The 21,703-nt window shown below is 40.3% G+C and overlaps 1 protein-coding gene across 3 annotated transcripts in view; it reads left to right on the top strand.

The window, feature by feature from the left end:
• The first annotated feature begins 8,896 nt into the window (after positions 1–8,896).
• The window catches only part of MTDH (metadherin), a 30,121-nt gene continuing 17,314 nt past the window's right edge, over positions 8,897–21,703 (top strand). Inside the window, exons 1-4 of one of the 3 annotated variants that reach the window (XM_052703291.1) lie at positions 8,897–9,446; positions 14,851–14,955; positions 19,831–19,912; positions 20,378–20,557. In XM_052703291.1, coding sequence (XP_052559251.1) covers positions 9,054–9,446; positions 14,851–14,955; positions 19,831–19,912; positions 20,378–20,557 — 760 coding nt within the window. In that variant the 5' untranslated portion in view covers positions 8,897–9,053. The remainder of the gene's footprint in view (positions 9,447–14,850; positions 14,956–19,830; positions 19,913–20,377; positions 20,558–21,703) is intronic. The other 2 variants (XM_052703290.1, XM_052703289.1) reach the window with 2 other exon arrangements.

Below are 21,703 nucleotides of genomic sequence, written 5' to 3' on the forward strand. Positions count from 1 at the left end.
TACAGTTTTGCCCTGAAGAATCTGCATTGCAACTCAGACAGGATAAAAGCAAGATGCAACGCATACATGCAGTAACTGGAGTAAAGGTTCAAAATGTTGGGGAAAACACTCACACCCAGTGAGGAGCACTAAGAATGTCATCTGTGCCCTGCTGAATAAATGAACCATCTATTGGCCTTTTAAAAAGTCTTTCCATTACTGTTCAAGTGCTATTGCAAGACATGATGTATTTTAGAAGGATTTATCCCAGAGAACTTTGAGAAAAAAATGTTAACCATAAAAACAAATAGTTAAAGCAACTATCCAGACATCAGCATTAGGAATTGCATGTAACTGTTAGAGGCACTTTGGCATCTGCTTAATTGCATCACCTTGGATTTTAATAGGAGTCCATTGTCTTGTAAAGATTTTTAAGCATCTGTTATTTCTTCTCTAATGCACACAGACTGCTGATATCCTGAGAATATTTTCTTATTATTGCTCAGTATAATTCCCCAAAGAATATCCCACACTTCATGAGAGGATTTGAGAGTATAATTTTAATGCAGGAAATAGAATGTCTATTTTAGACACAGTAAAAATGGGACAGCAATTGTTGAATGCTCTCCATGAATGACATGTAATAAAACTAAGTATCATAAAAGGTGGTCTTTAGACTAGGTGACTGAGTATTTTGTATAATTTCAGAGACTTAAAAATAAAATGGAAAAAAGAAGACAAGGACATGTAGAAGCAATAGGCATTGCAGGTAGAAAGCAAGGATGCTGCTCAGAAATTTGGTGCACAGTCTGCAGCATCTTTGTCGTATCAGTTCATTATCATGGGTATGCTTTGAAAAATATCTAGAATTAAACATCTGTGACTTGTTACATTTTCCTTTTTTTTTTTTTAATGGAATGGTTAGGTCTATTCACCTTTTGGGAGCTATAAAATGCTTCTTAGAGTTCAGCATGCAGCAAAATCAATTAATAGTGAATTGATAAAAATAGAACTAAAGGAAAATGTTCATGAATTTGAGTCAAACTGCTGACCAGCAGTTTTAAATAGAAGACAGACTGGAAAATCCATATAGGCTGAAAAAGCTTCTTTGCAATAAAGAAAAATATTCAGGAATGCCAAAAGCTTTAAAGTATGAATTTTTCTTTTGAAAGAACATTTTCTCATTTTAAAAATAGCCTAAGCTAAAACGAAAACAAGACTAAGAGAAAGAGGTAGCTCTAAATGAAACAGGACAAAAAGTCATGTTTCACATTTTGGCCAATATTTTATTTATTTATTTATTTATTTTTATTTTTTTTTTGTCACTTTCCCCTCTGTTCTGGTTCAATGCAAAATACCTATTAATTCCTAGCCTTCCCTTTATTTACACTGATAATTATTTACTCATTTGCAGGCTCTGTAAGTCTGTTTTCTTGGTATAAAATTCACTATTTTATCAGTATTTTATCAATACCTAGAAGACTAGAGGAAATGATAGGAGGTTGGTTTTGGTTAGAAGAGATGTCTAAGGATGAATTAATTGCTGTCTTCAGCTAACTAAAAAAGAGTTGTGGAGAGGACAGAGCCCAATGCTTACCAGATGTGTGCATCAGAAAGACAAGAGGCAATGGCAGCAAGCTGCGTCACAGGAAATTCAATTGGGATACAAAGATAACATTTTCCACGAGTCTGGCCCAGTCCTGGAATCTGAAAGCAGAGAACTCAAAAACTCTCCATTCTTGGAGATTTTCAAAATCTGGCTGGATGAAGCTGAGCAACCTGATCAAAGTTCATAATCGGTCCTGCTTCGAGCGAGGAATGGGAATAGATGGGCCCCTCCAGCCTTAATTTACTGTGTAATTTTAAATATGTGTGTTTTGCATAATAGTGCTCTGGTTTAGATCAAAGCCACACACGGAAACTTTAACAAAAAGCACTGGTTTGGGAGTTAATGCATGAGACCTCACGGAAATCTAGATGGCCTCTTTCATGTGCTGCTTTGGACTTCCACATTGAACTTGGCCAACACTGAGGACGAAATTTTCAAAAGCAAACATTTCTCAGTACCTATGTTACACATTTTGGACAGATAGATAAATAAAAAGACTAAATGTGAACAATTTACTCTGAGCATTCACACTCCTTAACCGTTAGTTTGCATTCAGGCTTTATTTTGGACCATTGTAACTAGCTTTCCAACCAGAAGAACGTGCTGTAGGTTGTAACCTGCTCTAGGTGGCCCTGCTTCAGAAGGTAGGTTGGGCAGGATGATGTTTACAGGTCCCTTCCAGCCTCAACCACTCTGTGATTCCATGAAAATGCAGGCAGTGTGCTCAGAGCAGCTTACTGCAAGCACTGCTTTATAAGGTTTGGCTTTTCTAAGCTATGGTCTTCACAATTCAAACATATTCATGGAGCCTTAAGGCGCACAGCAGAGCATACAAGCACACCCCACAGTTTCATTCTGCAATACAGCTCCCATATGGTTTTAGAGGGTTTGACCTAAAAACAATAATAATTTCATAAAACAGCAGTTATGTCTTAGTGTCACAGGCATGTCACGTGGTACCCAAATAAAACTTGGAAGCACGATCTAGTCAGTATGGACATAAGAGATCTGGACAGCATGACTGCAGCCAGCCCTGGGGTCATTTTACTGAGCTCTACAGAACAAAACCTTCTGGGCAATCTTTCAGAGAATCACTCATCAGGGAATTTTAAATGAAGCTAAGTTTTTCAGCAAGGCCTCTGAAGTAGATTTTATGATTAGGTGAATTTTTTTCATATTTTATTTTCTAAAAAGTCTAATTTGGTATGGAAATTCTAGCATTAAGAACAGCTAAGAATGCCAAATCAAGTACCCAAAAGTGGGGAAATGCCAGACTTAGCACTGACAGCGCACACTGAATCCACATATGCTCCATGTATTATTCATAGCTTCATGACTGACTGTTGTTTTTTTCTCCTCCCAAGGGGCTATTCAGCTTCCCCCTGCTAGAAGAGGCACTGAAAACCCATCACATGCTAGCTCAGACAAGGGTTTTCTGGGTTTCCAAGAATACAGCTGCCTTCTCAGGTCTTCTCTGTGGTAATCTTAGACCACAGCTAAGGTTGCTCAGGCTTCACAGCAACCTGCTATATAGGACATTGATTCAGAAACAGATCCAGATTCCTATGAGAACCCCAGCTACAGTACATCAAACTAAAATGGAGACATTTCCATCAGTGACTGTCATTTCCTTGAATGGCAGTTTCCTGGTAACATTTGGTATTTTTTAATATTCCTAGTGACTTCTCTGTCAAAATTGCAACCAGTCCAAGCCTATAACATTTTTCAGGGTAGAATCCAGAGAAACAACCAAAAGAGCTTGAGCAGGTCTGAATGCTGATGTCTCTGCTGCTTCTGTTACTGGCTGGCTCAGGTACTGAAAGCACTGGAGACTCAGCAGTGCAGACTGTAGAGCAATAGGGTAATTGCACAAATGGGGCTGCACACTTTGATTCTGCAATTGCATTGCTAATAAATGAAACACATGGTTTCAAGCCAACTCAGTTCCATCTGTATGAACAGCAACCACTTCTTGATTGAAATGCTCTATTAGGAAAACTGCCTTGCCTACAAAATGAAGCTGTGAAAACTCTCCAAAGATAAATATTAGAAGACCTATTACAAGGAATATTTAATGTTCACTTGAAAAAATACAGAAAACAGTTCTGTATAACCACGGACACGAGTTAATGGGCCTATAATTCTGTGTTTTGCTTTGTGTTAATTTGAACTTTTTTTCACAGCTGGGTAGCAAGCCTTTAGATATTTATTTTTCTCAGTGCTTAGTGCTGATAGAAATTTGAATGTGAACTGTCTGCCAAACTGTTTTTCACCTCCCAAGATGATCATGAGCTCTATCAGTCATAACAGCAATTTAGTTTTGATGGCTAAACACTATTTATGTTGAAGGTTTAATGAGAAGAGACTTATACTTCATAGAGGGAATTAAGGTGATGATTTTTGTCAGAATGTTTCTATATTTGCATGATATGGTTATGCAGAAGAACATGCGCTATCATGAAAAGTAATGTAAAATTAATAAATACTTTGAAGAAGACAGTATTCCTTAGCAGTAAATGTTGATGTTAGATTCTGTGTGAACCCTTAAGGATGAATGTGTCGATAGAAAAAATAAATGAGTTGAATTTCCAAGGTAAAAGAGGGGTATGGAATACTCATCCTTTAACTGAAAGGCCTACTTACCTTAGGTGGGAAATAAATCTTTTCTGAGGTACTGCAGTAAGGAAACTGAAACTGTCTCCAGACTTACTGAAATCATTCACTACTATGAGAACAGAGGTCACCCAATCACAGCCCAGATGAACAAGACCTCAGGGCACAAGTATTTTTTTACATTTCATTTTACGTTTTTTTTTCACTGCCTACACCTTCCTTCAACAGCTGCTTTCAAGACTCTCTTCAAATTGAGCCTTATGCTTTGTCTCTCAACTCTAAACTTACATGCTGGTGGAAACCCAGCCTAAAATACCCCAGCTATGGCCTAGACTTATATATCCTTATGTGAGAATTCTGTATGCATGCCTCTTTCCCATGACAGATCTTTTCCAGCCTCGCTCCCTGCTTTCTCTCTTTCCAAACACAAACTCTCTCACTCTAAACTTGCGCTTCAGCTGAAATTTAGCACAATAGCTCCAGGCATTTCCCAGAGGAGCATGGTCTCAGGCATTAATTTTATCTGCACACGACTTCTTCCCTTTGCAGTCTCTTTTGAAATCCATTCCAACTAGAGCTTTGTACCTCTAACCTTAACCTAGATCTTAATCTACGTGTTGAATGAGACTTAGCCCCAAATATCCTAGCTGTAGCCCAGATAAGTATGTTCTCACATCAACCAAGGCCCAGCATAGGGTGCCAGCCATGGCTTAGGTCAAAAAGACTTCAGAGAAGAACACTTCTGATACGCTCCTCTTCACCTCGACAGATCATTTCCAGACAATTATTGCTGAGAGTCTCAACATCTCTTCTAACTCTTACCCCAAACCTAGGTATCAGCTGATAGCTGATAGCCGATACCCAACAACCACAGATAGAGACTATGCCTTCAACAAACAATTCTTTTGATCCCTGCTGTCCTCTGACCTTTCCAATCCCACTACAGAGCTTTAAATGTTCTCCCTCATTCCAGCTCTAAAGATGACCAGGTCCGTAACAATAAGAACTGAGACTTAGCCCAAGGTCTCTAATCATCACTCATGTGAGAAACAAAAACACTTTTTGCAGCCCCTTTCCTGGTCCACTCCAGAGATCAAGACTTTGTCTGTTCTCTGTCTTTAAGCTTAACTATATTCTGAGCTCTAACACCCAACATCAACTAAGAAGGCCAAAGATTCCAAGTTATAGTCAACATGATTAAGAACTCAGAATAAAATTCCTATGGCAACTCTTTTTCAGCTCTTAAAACTCTCAGTTTTTGAGCCCTTAAAACTTTTAGTATGACTGTAAAGGATGAGATGAGCATTTGTTTCAAACTCCAAGCTAGTTCCAGATGAAAAAGATCTCAAAGAATTATTTTTTGCAGTGTATCTCTTACACTGTAACACCAGCACTAACTCTAACACTAGTCGCCAGCTGAGCCTTCCCCAGCATGCCCAACCACAGCCCAGATGTAAAAGGCCTCAGGGAATACTACTTCCTGTGCACTACCCCTTTTTGCCCACCCTTTGTAGCCCCATCCTAAGCACACATCTAGGTGTAATGACCCTACTGTTCTTAGCCCAAACCTTAACCCTAATGTTCAGCCTGGGCTGAGCCTTAGCCCAGCTCTGACCCACATGAGTAATTTCCCTGGGTACAGCTCCGAATGCAGACTGTCCAACCCTTTTATGGCTATTTATTAACATTGCCAAGGATAATGGTTGTTGGATTGGAAAACTTTTCTTTACTTCAGGATAAAGAAATCCTTAGGATTTTCCATGTATTAGGCACAGTACTCTAGAGAGTGCAGTAGTTTTTCTACACACCACATCAAAGAGCAGGTACTGAGATTTAAATATGTTTTGCACATTGTCTGTGAATTCCTCCATAAAACTTTTCTGCTAGTTTAAATTTTGTAATAACCATTTTTCTTTTATGCTTAGAGTCATGGAAAGGCATTATGTAGGTGATGTCTAACAACAGTTGTGGTAAAACAAGGAACATTTACAGGCAGAAGAGAGATTACCAAAAAAAAAAAAGAAAGAAAAATTAAGAAAAAAAAAAAAAAGATTAACTTTTATCTTTATTTATTTCTTGCTTTTTTTTCATTGTATTCTCTCTTGTAATGTGTTGCTCAATGTTCTGCTCTGATTCTTTGAAGAACAATATGAGAAATATGTTATATTCAGCACTGCTGGAAAGAATCCTTGGGGTAGGTTCGGTCAAATCCATTCAGAAATTTTTAAGATTAATATTAATCTGCTGTTATTATAGAAATTAGTACGAAGTAGAACTTATCCTTTAGTTTCCTTTCTTTGATTTTCATAGTCAGAGCAGTATGTGTATTTCTGCCACTTTTAATGTCATCAAAATTTCCTTCAGAACATTTCAGTCTGCTACAAATTTCATGTCTACCTGCTAGTGTATCACATTAGTTCGGAATAAAAAGATTGTTAGCTTTAGATTATTTTATTTCATCATCCCAAGCAAACTGAAATAAGTTATGTTCGTAGAGAATCTGCTACCTGTTCTACGCCAACATAAGACTGCACTGCTATTCACGGTGCTGCCACTCGGTGGTGCCACGGAGCCGCATTTAAAAAACTTAGTCGGTCTTTATCACCTGTACTTTGAAGGCTCTCACATTGTTTTCCTGCCTACGTAAAGCAAAAACGTACCAAATCTATGTGCTACGATTCGTGCCTTTAAAAACATTTTACCTGAGTGATGGTCTGATTTTTGGGTGGTCCTGTGTGGAGCCAGAAGCCGGAGTCAGTGCTGCTCATGGGTCTCTTCCACCTTCAGACAAATTCTATGATTCGACACGATCATTATTCTGAGAACTCTAGTTATGTAGGGCAACATCAGAAACAAACTACTTACAGAATATGAATTTATTTGGCAAATTAGGGTGGCTGAGTTGTGCAACATTCTGTACTAGAATAGCTTTCTAAAACAAGTGCATAGTCTATGCTGAAGCGTAGAAGCATGGAAAGAACAAAAGCAGAGAAAACAAAGTATAATGGCTTTTAACTAATATTCGAGAAGAATATAAATGTCTATTAGTAAAACAGTAGCTACCACTCCTTCCAGCAATACTTTTCATTCAAACTGTACTCCATTAGAAAACTAGCATTTGATTGCCAGTTTAAAGATGACACTGTAAAAAAAACCCCATGAACTTAAGAGCACTTTAAGAGCGCTTTGCTAAAAACTAAGGGATTTAAAATTATATAAAATACTTGTGTATGAAAAATATACTGGCTTTACAAATAAAATTATCAGCATACGAAACAAGGGAGAGGGCATCCACAGCCTTACTGGGCAACCTGTTCCAGCATCTCACCACCCTCACAGTAAAGAATTTCTTCCTAATATCTAGTCTAAATCTACCCTCTTTCAGCTTAAAGCCATTTCCCCTCGTCTTGTCGCTACCTGCCCTTATAAAAAGTCCCTCCCAGCTTTCCTGTAAGACCCTTCAGATACTGGAAAGCCACAATAAGGTCTCCTCGGAGCCTTCTTTTCTCCAGGCTGAATGGCCCCAGCTTTCCCAGCCGGTCCTCACTGGGGAGGTGCTCTGTCCCCTGCAGGAACCCTGGACACTGTGAGACCAGATTTCTGAAAAAAAGGCACACATTGGGGGTCACATTTTTTAGAGTCCATCTTTAATGTGCATGGGGAAATGAATCTGGGGAGTTCCTTCCAACACAAAAACCTCCCATTGCCTTTCATTCAGCTGTACTTACATAAAGCTTAACAACTATTAAACCAGCTGTGGGCATTGAGCTCTTAGGAAACATGGCTCTTAGAAAACATCTTTGTTGTCATATTACCTTGGCTGAAATATTTCAAAATAACATCTATTTTTTGGTGACATCTTTGAAAACATTTTCTGCACCAGAGAAGGCCTACTGGAAGGCTGTAGTGCAAGCCTGATATGAAGTGGTATCCACCTGCCTGTCCCATAGAATCACAGGATCATAAAATTGTAAAGGCTGGAAGGGACCTCTGAAGATCATCCAGTCCAACCCTTCTGCAAAGCAGGGTCCCTAGACCAGGTTGCACAGGTAGGTGTCCAAATGGGTTTTGAATGTCTCCAGAGGAGAATGTACAACCTCTCTGGGCAGCCGATCTCCATGGTGCTGAGGTTGCGCTCAGCTACTTTGATGCTCACTATTCCCACCGGGACCTGTTCTTACATGCTGATGTGCACACAGCGTGTGGGATACGCTGAGCTCTGAGCCAGAGGTGCTCCCACGGGGCTGGTGACTCAACCTCAGGAGTCGTAGAACCCTGGGGCATTCTCTGGCCTGACAGGCCCAAGAAGGTTATCCTGTCTGGAGCCGTAAGAACAAAACCCTGTAGGACCTACAGGCCGAAAACAGGGAGTGGCGAGAGCAGACGCAAACCAGCGTTCCGCGTACCGCGACGCCCGAGATATGTTGCAGGCGAAGCGAATTAAAGGCGGCTCACGAACGGGGAAGTAGCCCCGCCGCTCACTAGGCAGGAAGGTCACGGCTCCCTCCCGCCGGCTGCCACGTCGAGACCGCCCGCCGCCCTGCAACGTCTCCACCGCGAGCAGGACGGGGTGGAGAGAGGAGGAGGAGCAGAAGGAGGGCGGCTGCTGAGGGGCGGGGATGGCGGCGTCGCGCTGCGGCAGGCGGCCGGCGGGGCGGTGACGTTGGCGCAGGGCGGAGGGCGGGGAGGAGGAAGAGGAGGAGACCAGGCGCTTTCGGAGCGGGGGCGGCCGCGTCCCGCGTAGCCTCCGCGCGTCTCCTTCGGGTTGCTCTCTCGGGGCCGCGATGCGTTCGGCTTGAGCTCTCCCTCCGCAGCGCTCCTGCTTCGGACCTCTGCGGGGCGAGGGGCCGCGATGGCCGCGGGCGGCTGGCAGGAGGCGGCGGCCCAGCAGGCCGAGCAGACGGCGGCCCGGGTGCGGGACGTGCTGTCGGGCGGCCTGGGCCTGCTGCGCACCGAGCTGGGCCTGGAGCTGGGCCTCGACCCCCAGGGCCTGCCCACCTGGCTCGCCCTGGCGCTCCCGGCCGCGTTGGGGCTGGCGCTGCTGGGGCTGCTCCTGGCCGCGGCCTGCGGAGGAGGGCTTCGCAAGAAGGCGGCGCGGAGCGCGGCCGAGAGGAAGGGCGACGAGGCGGTGGCCCTGACGGCCAGCGGGGGCCCGGGCAGGGCGGCGGGGCCGGGACCGGGGCTGCTGAAAGGCGACGAGCAGAAGAAGAGGAACAAGAAGAAGCTGCAGGAGAAAGCGGCGAGGGTGAGGGGCTGGGGCTCTGGGGACCAGTTCGCGCTGCTGCTCCTAGACGTGGGGCTGGGCGCCGTGGGCCCGGCTGGCATCCCCTGCGTGTGGGCTTTGTGGCACAGCGCTGCTTCGAGAGCCCGGAGCGGCAGCGAGGCGCGAGGACGCCGTGTTGGTAGTGAGTGAGAAATGCAGCGCTGCTTTCTCGAAGCGTTCTGATGGTTCTACGAATTACACGAAAGTAGTATTTATAGTTCTCTCTCTTTTTTAATCGTTATTAATCTAAAGGCTTGCTGGGTTGGGAACTGGCAGCGGAGACCTCGTTCTGGTTTAATTTTAAGGCAGGAGGTGCAGCCCGGGCAGGTACAGACGGCGGCATTACGAGCCTCGTAAAAGCTGCAGTGATTCAAACTTGAAGGCGTTTTGTGGCGTCTTTTCAACAGAACGCCTTAACGTCGGTTTGGCGGTGAGCTTCCCTCGGTGGGAGTATGTCTGACTTAGTTGGTACAGTAAGGATCATCTCCTTTAATAAGGAAATCTCTCTGAGAAGCCCCTTAAAAACAGATCGTTCCTGTCTTTTTTTAATTCTCCATATGTGCTGTGGGAGCCTGGTGTCTTTGACAGTGTTTTTGTGACAAAATTAATAGATGACAGAAGTTATCAGCTCCTGGCAATTGTAGGTTAGGGACTTGAAGGAATTGCTTCAATAGCTTTTATTTTGTTGGTATGTTTGTAATCCTATTTATGTCCAAATGGATTATAGGAATGAAAGTGCAGCAGATGTCCCCTGCCTGTTACAACCATGTCTCATATTTTGCGCTGTAAATTCTGAATTATTTGCCTATGACCGGAAAAAGAGGTACGAAAGGAATTTGTACCCCTGTTTGATTCTGTGGCAATTTTGAGGCTTGAGAAGTTTTTGGTTTTTTTTTTTTTTTTTTTTTTTTTTAAAGGTATTTTAGTTTTGGCTTCTTGTGAACAGTGCAAAAGTCTCCATGCATCACCAAGATGTCTTTGAGCAACGAGGTACTGAAACTTGCTGGAGCTGTTTGTGCAAGTTGCAGGAGGTTAAATGCAGAGTACCAAAAGGAAGAAGCACTGTGATTCAGAGTTTTTCAAATGTTACTAGGTCTCCATTTTGGAGAAGACATATTAAAGATACAGCACTTTTCATCCTCCTGAAAGGTGAAGAGATTTAACAGATCTGTTTTATTTTCTTGAAAATAGTGCCTGTTCTCAGAAATAATCCACCTTTTGCTTATTCTGTTTTTATACTGGAATTAAAATGCTATCTCTTGCAAGTCACGACTGGGGAGGCTGAGAAATTTCTCAACAGTAGGCAGTGAAGAAATACAGCATTAACTTGACAGTGCTCTGCTGTATAGAGCTTCATGAAAGCAAGCTTTGTATGTAAACTTAACTGACGTTTTTAGTGAGTATAAATATTGTATTGTTTCAGGCTTGGTTTTCTCAGGCAAAATAGTAAGAATTGAGGCTATGTAAGAGCAGACAGCTTTACAGCCAGAAAAGAGTAAAAATATTTTTTAGCTGTGAAGCTGACATTCTATATTCTCAAGATCTTAAAAGTTATTTTCATAGTGCTCTGTAACCATTATTTCCATGCAAAATTTGGGGGGGGGTGGGAAACAACTTTCTCAAAAAAGAAAATGCATAAACTAAATCATTAACTATAGTGCAAATAAGTTTCTAACAGCAGTGAAGTTCAATAGGCCTGCCTTGTGCTCATTACCCATCATAAGCTCATAAGGACCGACTGGTGTTTGCACGTCCCGGTGTTTTCTGACTTAGTTTCACAATAAAGAACTTACAGGAGAACTTTGTGAATTTAAAAATGGAACAGAGATTCCTACCAAAGGCTGCATGTTGGTTTTCATGTTGTATTTTTTCTATACTGTGCTGCTGGTGATGAGGTCTGTGGAGGAAAAAGAGTAAGCCTATTATCAGTAGATTTACCAGAGGGCTTGCCATACCAGAGTCTAGATTTCCATTACAGGTATTACAGAAAGCTTAGAGCAACTGGTCTGCAGCATTAAAAAGCGCACTCCAGATGTCTAATTAAAAGCTGTAGGGTTACTTTAATATAGAGTTACTGAGCTCATTGTATGACAGTGATGCGTAACTCTCGTCAGTCAGGCTCAGAAACATTCTTTGCTGTACCCTTTCCAAGGAGGAATATCACTGTCTTGTTTCATGAGTTTAGCTCTGTTCAGCTCTTTTATGGGTACTGTATAATCTAACTGATATTGTTAGTAAAATAAATTTAGTTGAGTAGTGCTGAGTGGACTGGTTGCAGCAGCAGTAATGTGGTTCTGTTTGTTTACTTGCTGTGGATAGACTGAGATAAAATGAAGCTTTATGGTTTAGCATTCATTAACGTTTCTTAAACCTTCAGTAGAAAAAGGTGGAATCTGTTCTTAGGTGGTATCTTCACAATCTGAAAAACGCCATGGAAACTTTAGAATAATCCTCTTCTGTTTTCTGCTATAGCTTGTAAAATAAATAAATAAATAAATAAAAAATAATAATAAAAAAAAATCTCTTTACGTGTGCACAAAAATACCAAACTAGCAATTTATTTCCTGTAGGTTGAAGTGTACCTGTATAGTAAAGGATACATGCTAATACTTGCTTTCAGTACAGGCGTTGGCATTCATTTGGGAAAGCTTTCTATTTGGCCTCCTTGAAAGAACTTCTTGGACTACGCTTTTTGCACCTAGAAATATGCTGCATAAAGGCTTTTTCATACTTCCAACTGATACTCGCATGTTGTGCCTGTCAGATTGCAGGAGGAGAGAGGCTGTCGGACTGTCTGGTGCTTCAAGGGAAAATAGCTTTGTTGCTTTCTTAAAAGCTTATAGGAAATAGTGGTAAATGGATTCTTTCGTTGGCCGAAAATACTGTCGGTAGGCATAGCTCTATAATGTGCAACTAAGGACTAATAAGACCCTGTAAAACTCAAATGACAGTAATTTCATTTCTGCTTTCTTAAGTGTGAAACTGAGGTATCCATAGCACTGTACTGTATTGAAAGAACACTATTTTTTTTTTTATTTTAGCACTCAATCTCAGCAATACCTTTATTCTACTTCTGGATTATCTTAACACCCTCTATAGGGAGTATGGGATGAGAAAGGTTTATTTAAACAGTGGAGTACTAAGCTCAGCAGGCAAGTTCAGAAGTTTGTTTGGAAATGAATATTATAGGCAGCATCATTCCTGCTCTGACATTTTCACGTCTTCCTGTAGCTGTTTGAATCAGACAAAAGAAGATGATATATAATAAACTGCAGCAATTGGATGAATTAATATTGTTGATGGAAGTTGGGTATGTATCACTGTGAAGTCTTAAGCTTTGCCTTTTAGGCTGTTGTTGCATTTTTAAAAGAAATGCCCTTGAATACTATGGAGAAGCTTCTGCTACTGTTATATCCAAAAATGGTCACATGAATTTTGCTTAAAAGTCTATGATTCATCTGTGGGCAGGAATAAAATGTGGAAAGCTTCCACCGAGAAGGCAGATATTACAAATATTCAGGGAGAAATGCGGTTTCTGTGAGAGTATGGATTTTAGAACGTACTTGTGATGGCTGCTGTTTACGTGATCAGATGATCGAACAGTGTTTCAAGTGGTCAGTGGTTTTAAGTGGGTGAGTTTTTGTGGAGGGTTCCTACTGGGTATGAATTAGTTTATTTCCTCTGAGAAATGGCTGTTTGTTTTCGAAAGTGAGCATTAAAACTTAAATTGAAATGTTGATAGAGTGTGATTTTCGCACTGAAGGTATGTATGTTATACCAAAGAAGCAAAACAAAGCCCTGTGCAGATCTAAAAGAAGTCAGCGGGCTGTGAACATCTCTGAAGCAATTCTGAGAGCAGATGTGGCAGCTCTACTCTCTAGATACAGTGCTGAATAACCCACATTCTTCCTTCAGACTTGAAACATCGTGGGTATTGCCATAGATTAAAAGGCATCCTGCCACTAACAGCAGAGCTGTATGGCATCTAGAGGAAATCAGGTTCAAGAACTCATGCTGGCTATGGGTTATTTTCCAAGATTGAATGTCAACTCCTTGGTGTCTCTGTGGAGCCTTGTTCTGGGAGCTTTGTGAGAGGAACTTCTGGATGGTTCTGAGATGCAGTTCTAGAAAATATATTTCATTTTCAGAATGCTGAGGGATCTGTTGCAAGTTAGATATAAAAAGCCTAATTTAAGGCAGGTTATTGCAAAGGAGGAGTTGAGTGACCTGATCTTTCAATTTCTATTAATAGGTACAAAATAACAAGCTGGCATGCTAGCCGGCTACAGTAAGCAATACTATGATATGCTCTGGTGAGAGCATGCCAAGGGTGCTCTGTAAGCATAATATAGCATGGCAAGACATAATTCCAGTTAAAGTGGGGAGTGGTGTAATGCAGAGGTAAGGTAGCTCATGTTTTTTAATAAACAAAATAATGATCATACGTGAATTTGTTTAAGCTTCTTTTGAATTGATCTTTTACACAGGAAACATTTTTGCCTCAGACAGTAAAGCAACTGTGAAGTAGTTATTTGTGCTTATCATGCTAAATTAGGTGGAAGTTTGATGCAGAAGTCATTATGAATAACAAGAAACTTGTGTAGACACAGTATCAATTAATACCTTTGAAAATTGATTTTCACCCAATTAGGTTAGTGTCTAGCAGAATAATACTTTAGATTATTGTATTTCTGCATAGGCAGTGTGCAAGCCAAAGCATTTGCTTTTCCTGCCAAAGGTGATGATGAGACTAATGGCTGTGCAGAGTTTAACTTCATTATCATGGCAACTTTTGGAAAGTAATACATGCCAGTTTCCTTCCCTTTATTACTATGTGAGGGGAAAATGGTAGGCTAACAAAGTCTGACTGTCTGAACAGAACAATGGGGATAGCCTTTGTTTGTGCTGCATGTTTGACTTCTGATCTATGTTCTATGAAGTTGAACTTGTGAAGGAAGTGAGGGTTATGCACAGATTTGGAGAATAAAGTGCAGAAATTTGTTCAAGCTAGGAGTAATTTAGAAAAATTCGAGCTCATTCCTGAACTGCCACAAAGTGCTAAATATGCTCATTTAATGACTTAATTTGCAACACATGCAGATGTAGCTGTTCTGAAAGCTAGTAACTTCTTGAAATTTGCATTTTGATTAGTAATTCCTGTGAGAACGGAGATAAAATGAAGGAACTTCTGTTTTGTTTCCATTCTCATTTGTACATTTGGTAAATGTGCAATTGCTGCAAATACCTCGAGTCCTTATCCAAAATTCCCTGTGCTCACAGGTACTTCTCAGTCAACAAACAGTTGTTTCAGTAATTATGTTGCTCAAGCTTTGCTGCTTCTGCTTTCTCCAGTTTTTTTTATTAACTGCCCTTCTTGTTTGCGCAGCCTAATGGACGGTCTTTCCTTGATGTATCTGAGGATGAAGTGATACAGCCCGTCCGTAAGGAAAATACAAAGCAGCCATCGGATGCAGAAAAGAAGAATGAAAAGGTCAGTCATGGGTTTGAAATGAAAACGTGGAAGTTTAATGCACATCGCTTCAATATCGTGTAGCTCTGCTTGTGATTGGAATTCATACTGCTTATATATGAGCAAGGGGACGTGTTTCTTGCTATGAAGAGCAATAATCTAATGTGTTGGAAAGAGCCAGCAGTATTTTCTTAACTTCTGAGATCATGCCTTATCATGGGTCGTTTGCATCAAGCAAAACAAACCCCATGCTGAACACTGATAACGTTGTTAGCAATTTGGAAATGTTAATCCTAGAGAAATTAAGTTTGTTTAATCATTGCTGGCTTCTGTGGAGGTACAGTGTAATGATAGTATTGTTAAGTGGCACAACAATAGAGGAACTACTATTGAAAGGATTGAGACCTTGTGCTTGCTTATTTCTTTTGTCAGATGTATCCACTAGTGTTTGGAGATCTTAATTTCTGGTGACAAATAAGGGCTTTGAAGTCTGGTTCGAGCTTTTTGTTATGCAAATTGAGCAGCTGTGTTAGAACATCCTTTTCCAAGCACAATCTGTAGCTTTGCATAAAAGGTAACTATACTAAGTATTTGGTTTGTTGTTGGTTTTTTTTTCCCCTAAGGACCAGTCTCTTCTAGCTTTATCACAAATACTCTCCCTCCTAGGCAACATAAGTGGATTTATGGTAGGCCTCTGACCAAAAATTTTATTTTGGTTCTTTTTGATAACATTGTATGTGAAATTTTCCTTCTGGCCTGGATTTCTGAAGATGCGTAATAGATATCCTGGCTTGTGCTGCAGTGAAGACTAGGCTGTCAGTTTTGTTCTGATCTGGTAAAGGTTGTTGGTTTTCTTTGTATTCTTGTGTAATAGGGCTGATTAAAAAGATCACAATTTAAAAAAAAATATATGCACATATTTTGACAAAGTAATGTAACTCAAATCGTTTGATATATTTAAGCATAAATTAATAGAATCATTTTCTTCAAAAATGCATTTGCTCTGCCTTTACTGAGGAGTACTGGAAAGAGAAATTAGTATGCTCAAGCAGTCAGAAAACAGTATTTAGTTACTGTAATGAGTTTAGCTCACTCAAGCTCTTTAAGTTTGACTTTTTTTTGTTTGTTTGTTTTGCAGTTAGTATGTTGGCTAAAGCACAAACTGTACCTGTGAGTTAACTGTATCGTGTCAGTTGGCTATAGAGCTCTGAAAGCTTTCATCATTGCAAACAGACTTCTCTGTGAAATGGCTTTGCCTTAAAATTTCATGCAGCACGCTGCTTTTTCTTCTCCATGAGTCACATATCAGATTGACTTTGTGGGTTTTTTTTCAAGGGCAGAACAAAATGGGATCCTAAAGGAGTAACTGCATTTATATTCTTAACTTTCACTTTATCTTAAGTGGCTTTCCCAGTATGTAAGGTGTTTAAATACTCAACTTGAGCCTTACCGTGAAATTGCCAGCATAGTAATGTGAATTTTGAAATGTTAAACTGAAGCTGCAGCTCTGTGAAGTCAGTACATAGATTCTTACGCTCCTTCCCCAGATTGGGTTTTCATAGCTCTTTGAGGAAGCCTGGGAAAGCATATTTGCCTCAGAAATTGATTGTTGCCCTTCAGTTAAAAACAGCCCCAAGAACTTGCTGTAAGCTACGTGTAACTTTACAGACATCTAATTATTTGGTTAAGCCTCTTGGGGCATCTGTTGTGTTTGTAACATTATATGCCTGCTCAGGAGAATGTTGGGGGTCCTGTGTAGGTGTTCTTTCTTTGTATGGCTTTAGGTGGGTGGTTTAAGTTGATGGCTGGGATTTAAGCAGTGCGTGTGCGTAGATATATGTGAATATATGTTATATATATATATTATCTGTGACCTGAAGGGTATGATTTTTATGTTACTGCTGTGCTTTAATATATGCTTTTGGTGAAAAACAGCACTTCGCTTGCTTCAGTATTTCTTACCTTTTTCAGCGTTGTGAGGTTCGTGGATGTTTTTTCACAATAGATGCTGCTTCTTGTTCTGCTTTGTGAGGAGGGGAAGCTTTGGATGATGGCTCAGTTGTGGTTGTTTCATACAGTTCATCATTTCGACACTGAATAGTTTCTTCCCTTTTTTCCATTTTAGTGACTTGCATGGTACAGAGTGCTTTAGCTTTTAGTATGTGGAACTTAAAAAGAGTCAAAAAAAGTATTTTCTAATGAGACTGAAAGATCTTAGAAGCCTGTTCTGTTTGTCAGTACACAAAACTGCCTTGTCTTGAATACTAGAAATAAACAGCCCATTGGGGATGAAGAAGAAAGGCTTATTTTTCTATAGTTTGTTCTTGTGGGTTGTGGGGCTGGGGTGGGAGCATTTGTTTTACAGACCTAAGTTTTGGCCAGCCTGCCAAGTTCCTCATATTCTCTTTGGCTGGTGGCAGACCCAACACTGGCAGCTTTCTGTGTTGCAGAAGCTGACACTTTGAATGAGTAGGATTCTTGCAAAATGATTGGCTTGTTTGCTCAAAAACATTTAATGTCTTTAACCTTTGGCAGTCAGTTTGTAACCAAGATAATAATGGCTGTTACAGCACTCAGTTTTGCAGGTGATGAATAAGTGGTACCTAATTACAGTTCTAGCTTTAGAGATTCAGCTGTAGTGACTGAGACTAAGAAAGCAAGTATCTCTTCAATATTTAAATCATTGACTTTTTGAAAAACAAACCTTGTTTTCAAACCTGCAAAACACTGGATTTTCATGAGAAGTGTAAAATTTGTTTCTCTGTAAAATCAAGTTATTTAAGAAACTGAAGTTATGACTTAGCTGTTTAAGCTGACTGCTTCTCTATCTGAAAGACCTGTGATGACTTCTGAGGTGTTCCCTTAGTATCAAAGGACAGATGAGCAGTGATGGCTTTGTGGACATCTCTCAACTTCCAATCTCAATGTAGCTGAGAATGGAAAATGAATATACGATAAAGTCACCAATCTCCTTTCAAATTTAGTTGAAAGAAGCAAGCCATAATAGTTTTTCATGTTGTCTGCTGTCATTTTTAATTCTTTACTTGGGAAGTGCTCTGGCAGGTAATCTGGGTTATTCATGTTTTTGGAACCACTTCTTCCCAGATTGCTTTTGAAACTGGCCCTACTTTTTTGGGGACTCCAGAAGCTAAATAGCCAGTATGTGGGTAAATGTAGTCTGCTGAGCAAACTTAGAAGATAATTCTGTTTGTATGCATATTATGCAGTAAGCAGTGAGTTAACTGCTCTGGTCACTTCTGTAAGTGCTACAGGTATGTTGATACAGCACTACATACAACCAGTGGTGTTTGTATTAGCTGTGGCGCTGCATCAACAAGCTGTGCTGCTATCAGTATCAATGTTGAAGCTGTGTGATTGTTTTGGAGCATGCTACTCAAAGGCATGTACATTACATAGCAGTTTGGAGCCATGAGATATCTACTGCAACTGTGGTGTTAACTTGGTTGTTAGCAATCCTAGAGAGATAGATATTCAAAAAGAGTATATCTAAGACTTGCAAATTGTGTAGTCTGAACTCAAGTGAAAAGCAGGCAATTAGGCTTTGCCCAGTTATTAGGCTTGCTCTCAATGTCCAGGAAGACACTGGTATGCTGGGAATACTGTTAGTATATTCATACAAAAAAAGTGAAACAGTGAGAGCTGGAGCTTAATTTGAGTAAATAGCCTTCTCTCTTTAACAACTTGCTTTTTTTTTTTCATTGAGATTTATCTAGTACTTCTTCACTAGATTGAAAAGCTTTTCAGCATTGTCTTTTCTTTCCAAGGAGGCAAGCAAGTCATTTTGTCATCACTTTAGCTTATCAAAACATTGAATTCTGGGGCTTTTCTATATTATACTCTCTTTTGATTCTTGTGTCATTTTTCTTTTTCTTTTTCCTCCTTCAACTACCTGTTGCACCAAAACTACTGGCAAAGGTTGTCATCTCTGTTCCTATTCGTTTACTTCTGACTGTATAGCTAGGAAGCAATGACAGTAGAAACCTTAATATAAACAAACAAATTGTATAAATATTGTATGGGCTGCAATCATAGTTGCAACTTTGAAGTCATTTTCCATGCTGGAGTTCTCTTTTTTTAAAGATGTCACTGGCCTTCTTTAGTGACTGAAGGAACTGGGGCTGTTTTGTCTGGGCAAAAGGAGGCTGAGGGGAGACCTTATCGCTTTCTTCCAATATCTGAAAGGTGCTTACAGTGAGAGCGGGGTTGGTCTCTTCTCACTGGTGACAGGTGAGGGGAAATGGCCTCAAGTTGTGCCAGGGTAAGTTTAGGTTGGATATCAGGAAACACCTCTTTACAGAAGGGTTGTTAAGCCCTGCAATAGGCTCCCCAGGGAGGTGGTTGAGTCACCATCCCCAGACGTGTTTAAAAACTGTTTGGATGCGGTGCTCAGGGACGTGATTTAGCAGAGAGTTTTTAGAGGTAGGGTGGTATGGTCAGGTTGTGGTTGGACTCAGTGATCTTTCAGATCTTTTCCAAGCTGAGCAATTCTATGATTCTATGATTCTTTTATTCTTCACGTAAAACGTTATACACATTTTGCTAGAATGGAATCTTTCTGCCAAATAGTACATATTCCTCTGTGATTAGAACTCTCCCAGCTTAGCTTCTCCCTCTGGGATTTGTACTCTGTAGAATAAGTGCTTGCTCCTAATACTTGCATACTGTGCAAGTCTTTCATGTCCCTCAGCAATCTTAGTTTGTTTAGGAATCGGTATTTTTTGGTACATTTTTCATTTTCAACTGTCTGCACAGGAGATTTTAAGGAAAATCTATTCAAATTTGCCTGTGTTCTACTGATTGTTTGTTTGTTTTGAAAATCTAAATTGCTGTAGTGTTCGCTAAGTAATTAAGATAATGCTTTTTTTCTTTCCCTAGTCAAAGAAGAAAAAGAAATCAAAGGGAGATGCTAAAACAGCTCCCGATTCATCACGTCTAGATGGAAAGGAAGCTGATGAAGGTACTGAGCACAAAATGTAGTTAGGTTTATTTTGACTCCTGTGCTACTTAAGAACTACTTGCATGTGATTCAGTAATGGGAAACTCATTTTGTCATACCTATGGAATTCTGTTAAATCTCATGTTAATGGAAATCTGATCTTTGAAACAAGTTTGTTGAGCTGTTAGTGAAGCAGTTGAAGTTGTTAAACTTACAGAAACTGAGAGTAGTCACAAATAATAGCTCATTTTATCCATGTTTGCTTTGTAAGGCAGATTATTGCGTTGCATCCAGAACAACACTTACCTTTGGCCAGTCATTTGTTTTCTCAGACTAATGCTGAAGTTGACTGCCACGTCTGTGATTATTTATTTATTTTTTTAAACTGAACCTGTTTTCAGTCTTCAGCTTGATAGGAAACAAGGTAAAACTGTCATTTTTTTTCTCTTTAACTTTGTGATGTTTTCACTTTGGGGAACATTTTAGGAACCTGGGAAACGAAAATCAGTAACAGAGAAAAGCGTCAGCAGCGCAAGCGCGACAAGGTGATGACTGATGGTGGTTCAGGAGAATCAAATCTCCAGGGGACAGAGAACACAGCTGCTGTATCCATTGAACAACTCATGCCCCCACCGTCACTTCCAGTTGGTCTCAGAAAAAATAAAGGTATGATGGTTTAGAGATTTCTGGAAAACGCTTGAATGCTTAAATAGTGACTGTGTTGGAAGTATAGTTGGTATATTTGGAGATGTAACTCGAGAGAAGATTATTTCAAGCCATGTAAAGATTAGTTTTCAGTGTTCAGAAATACCATTTTTTGAGCCACTCGTGGGAGAGCTCAGGGGAAGGCATTCTGGGGTAAATGGCAGAGGCAGGCCATACATCTCTACTCCCATGTTTGTGCTCCACTGGCTCTGACCTTGATGATCCTGGAAGCTTGAAACTCACCCACAGCACTGTTGCAGCCAGCACCAATTTCTCAAATTATTGATTATTTCCTTGTGGCAAGATCATGCCTATGAGTTCTCTACTGATGTCATTTACTGCTTAACATGTAGATTTTTGTTTCAGTTTCTAGTTCATTAGTGCCTGGATTGAAGTGATTCATGGTGGTGGGGCATCTGGCTGAAGTTCAGTAGTCAGTTGTGGCAGCTAAGGTTTCAATAGGGAAATGTAAGCTTTTGTGGCTGCTGCTGTTTCAGAAAGTTGCATGGGTTTAAAGAGTGTGTAGGCATAGGAACTCATATTTGGCTGTAGCTGAGCAGAAGCTAGAAGAATACAGGCATAGTTCAGCTTTGTAGCATACTTTTAGCCTGTCAATACATTTAACTCTCTAATTTCATGAAACTTGTTGTTCTAGGAAAGTGACAAGAAGACCAAACCTAGCTACTGTCTTGTACTTGAGAATAATATATTGAAACTTCCATGCTTTAATGATTTGGTTTTTTTAACTGATGCTTGTTTGCACCAGTGGCTTGCTCTTTGAAAATTGGATCATTTGTTTCCAGTTTTCCATATTTTATCCATTTATGTACAAACATCTTCAACAAATAACTTCAGCTGTAGGTATTTCTGGCAGTGCATGACTACTGTAACCTCTTTAGACAGAGCCCCCTGTGCATATGTTTTAAGGTATCACTGTACCAGATCAATATGAAAAGAATCAGTTATGTCTCGTGTTCTCATGGTAAGGCAAAGGTTAGAAATAGCTTTATGTTTCTGAGCTACTTAGAGCTTCCCTTGGTTGGAAACTTGCAGCTTCTGTTTTGGATTTCTGCTCCTTGTTCTTAAGGAAGCCATAGCTAGAATGAT

The sequence above is a fragment of the Tympanuchus pallidicinctus genome, unplaced genomic scaffold (assembly GCF_026119805.1).
Source record: "Tympanuchus pallidicinctus isolate F22 unplaced genomic scaffold, pur_lepc_1.0 scaffold5, whole genome shotgun sequence".
Taxonomy (NCBI): domain Eukaryota; kingdom Metazoa; phylum Chordata; class Aves; order Galliformes; family Phasianidae; genus Tympanuchus; species Tympanuchus pallidicinctus.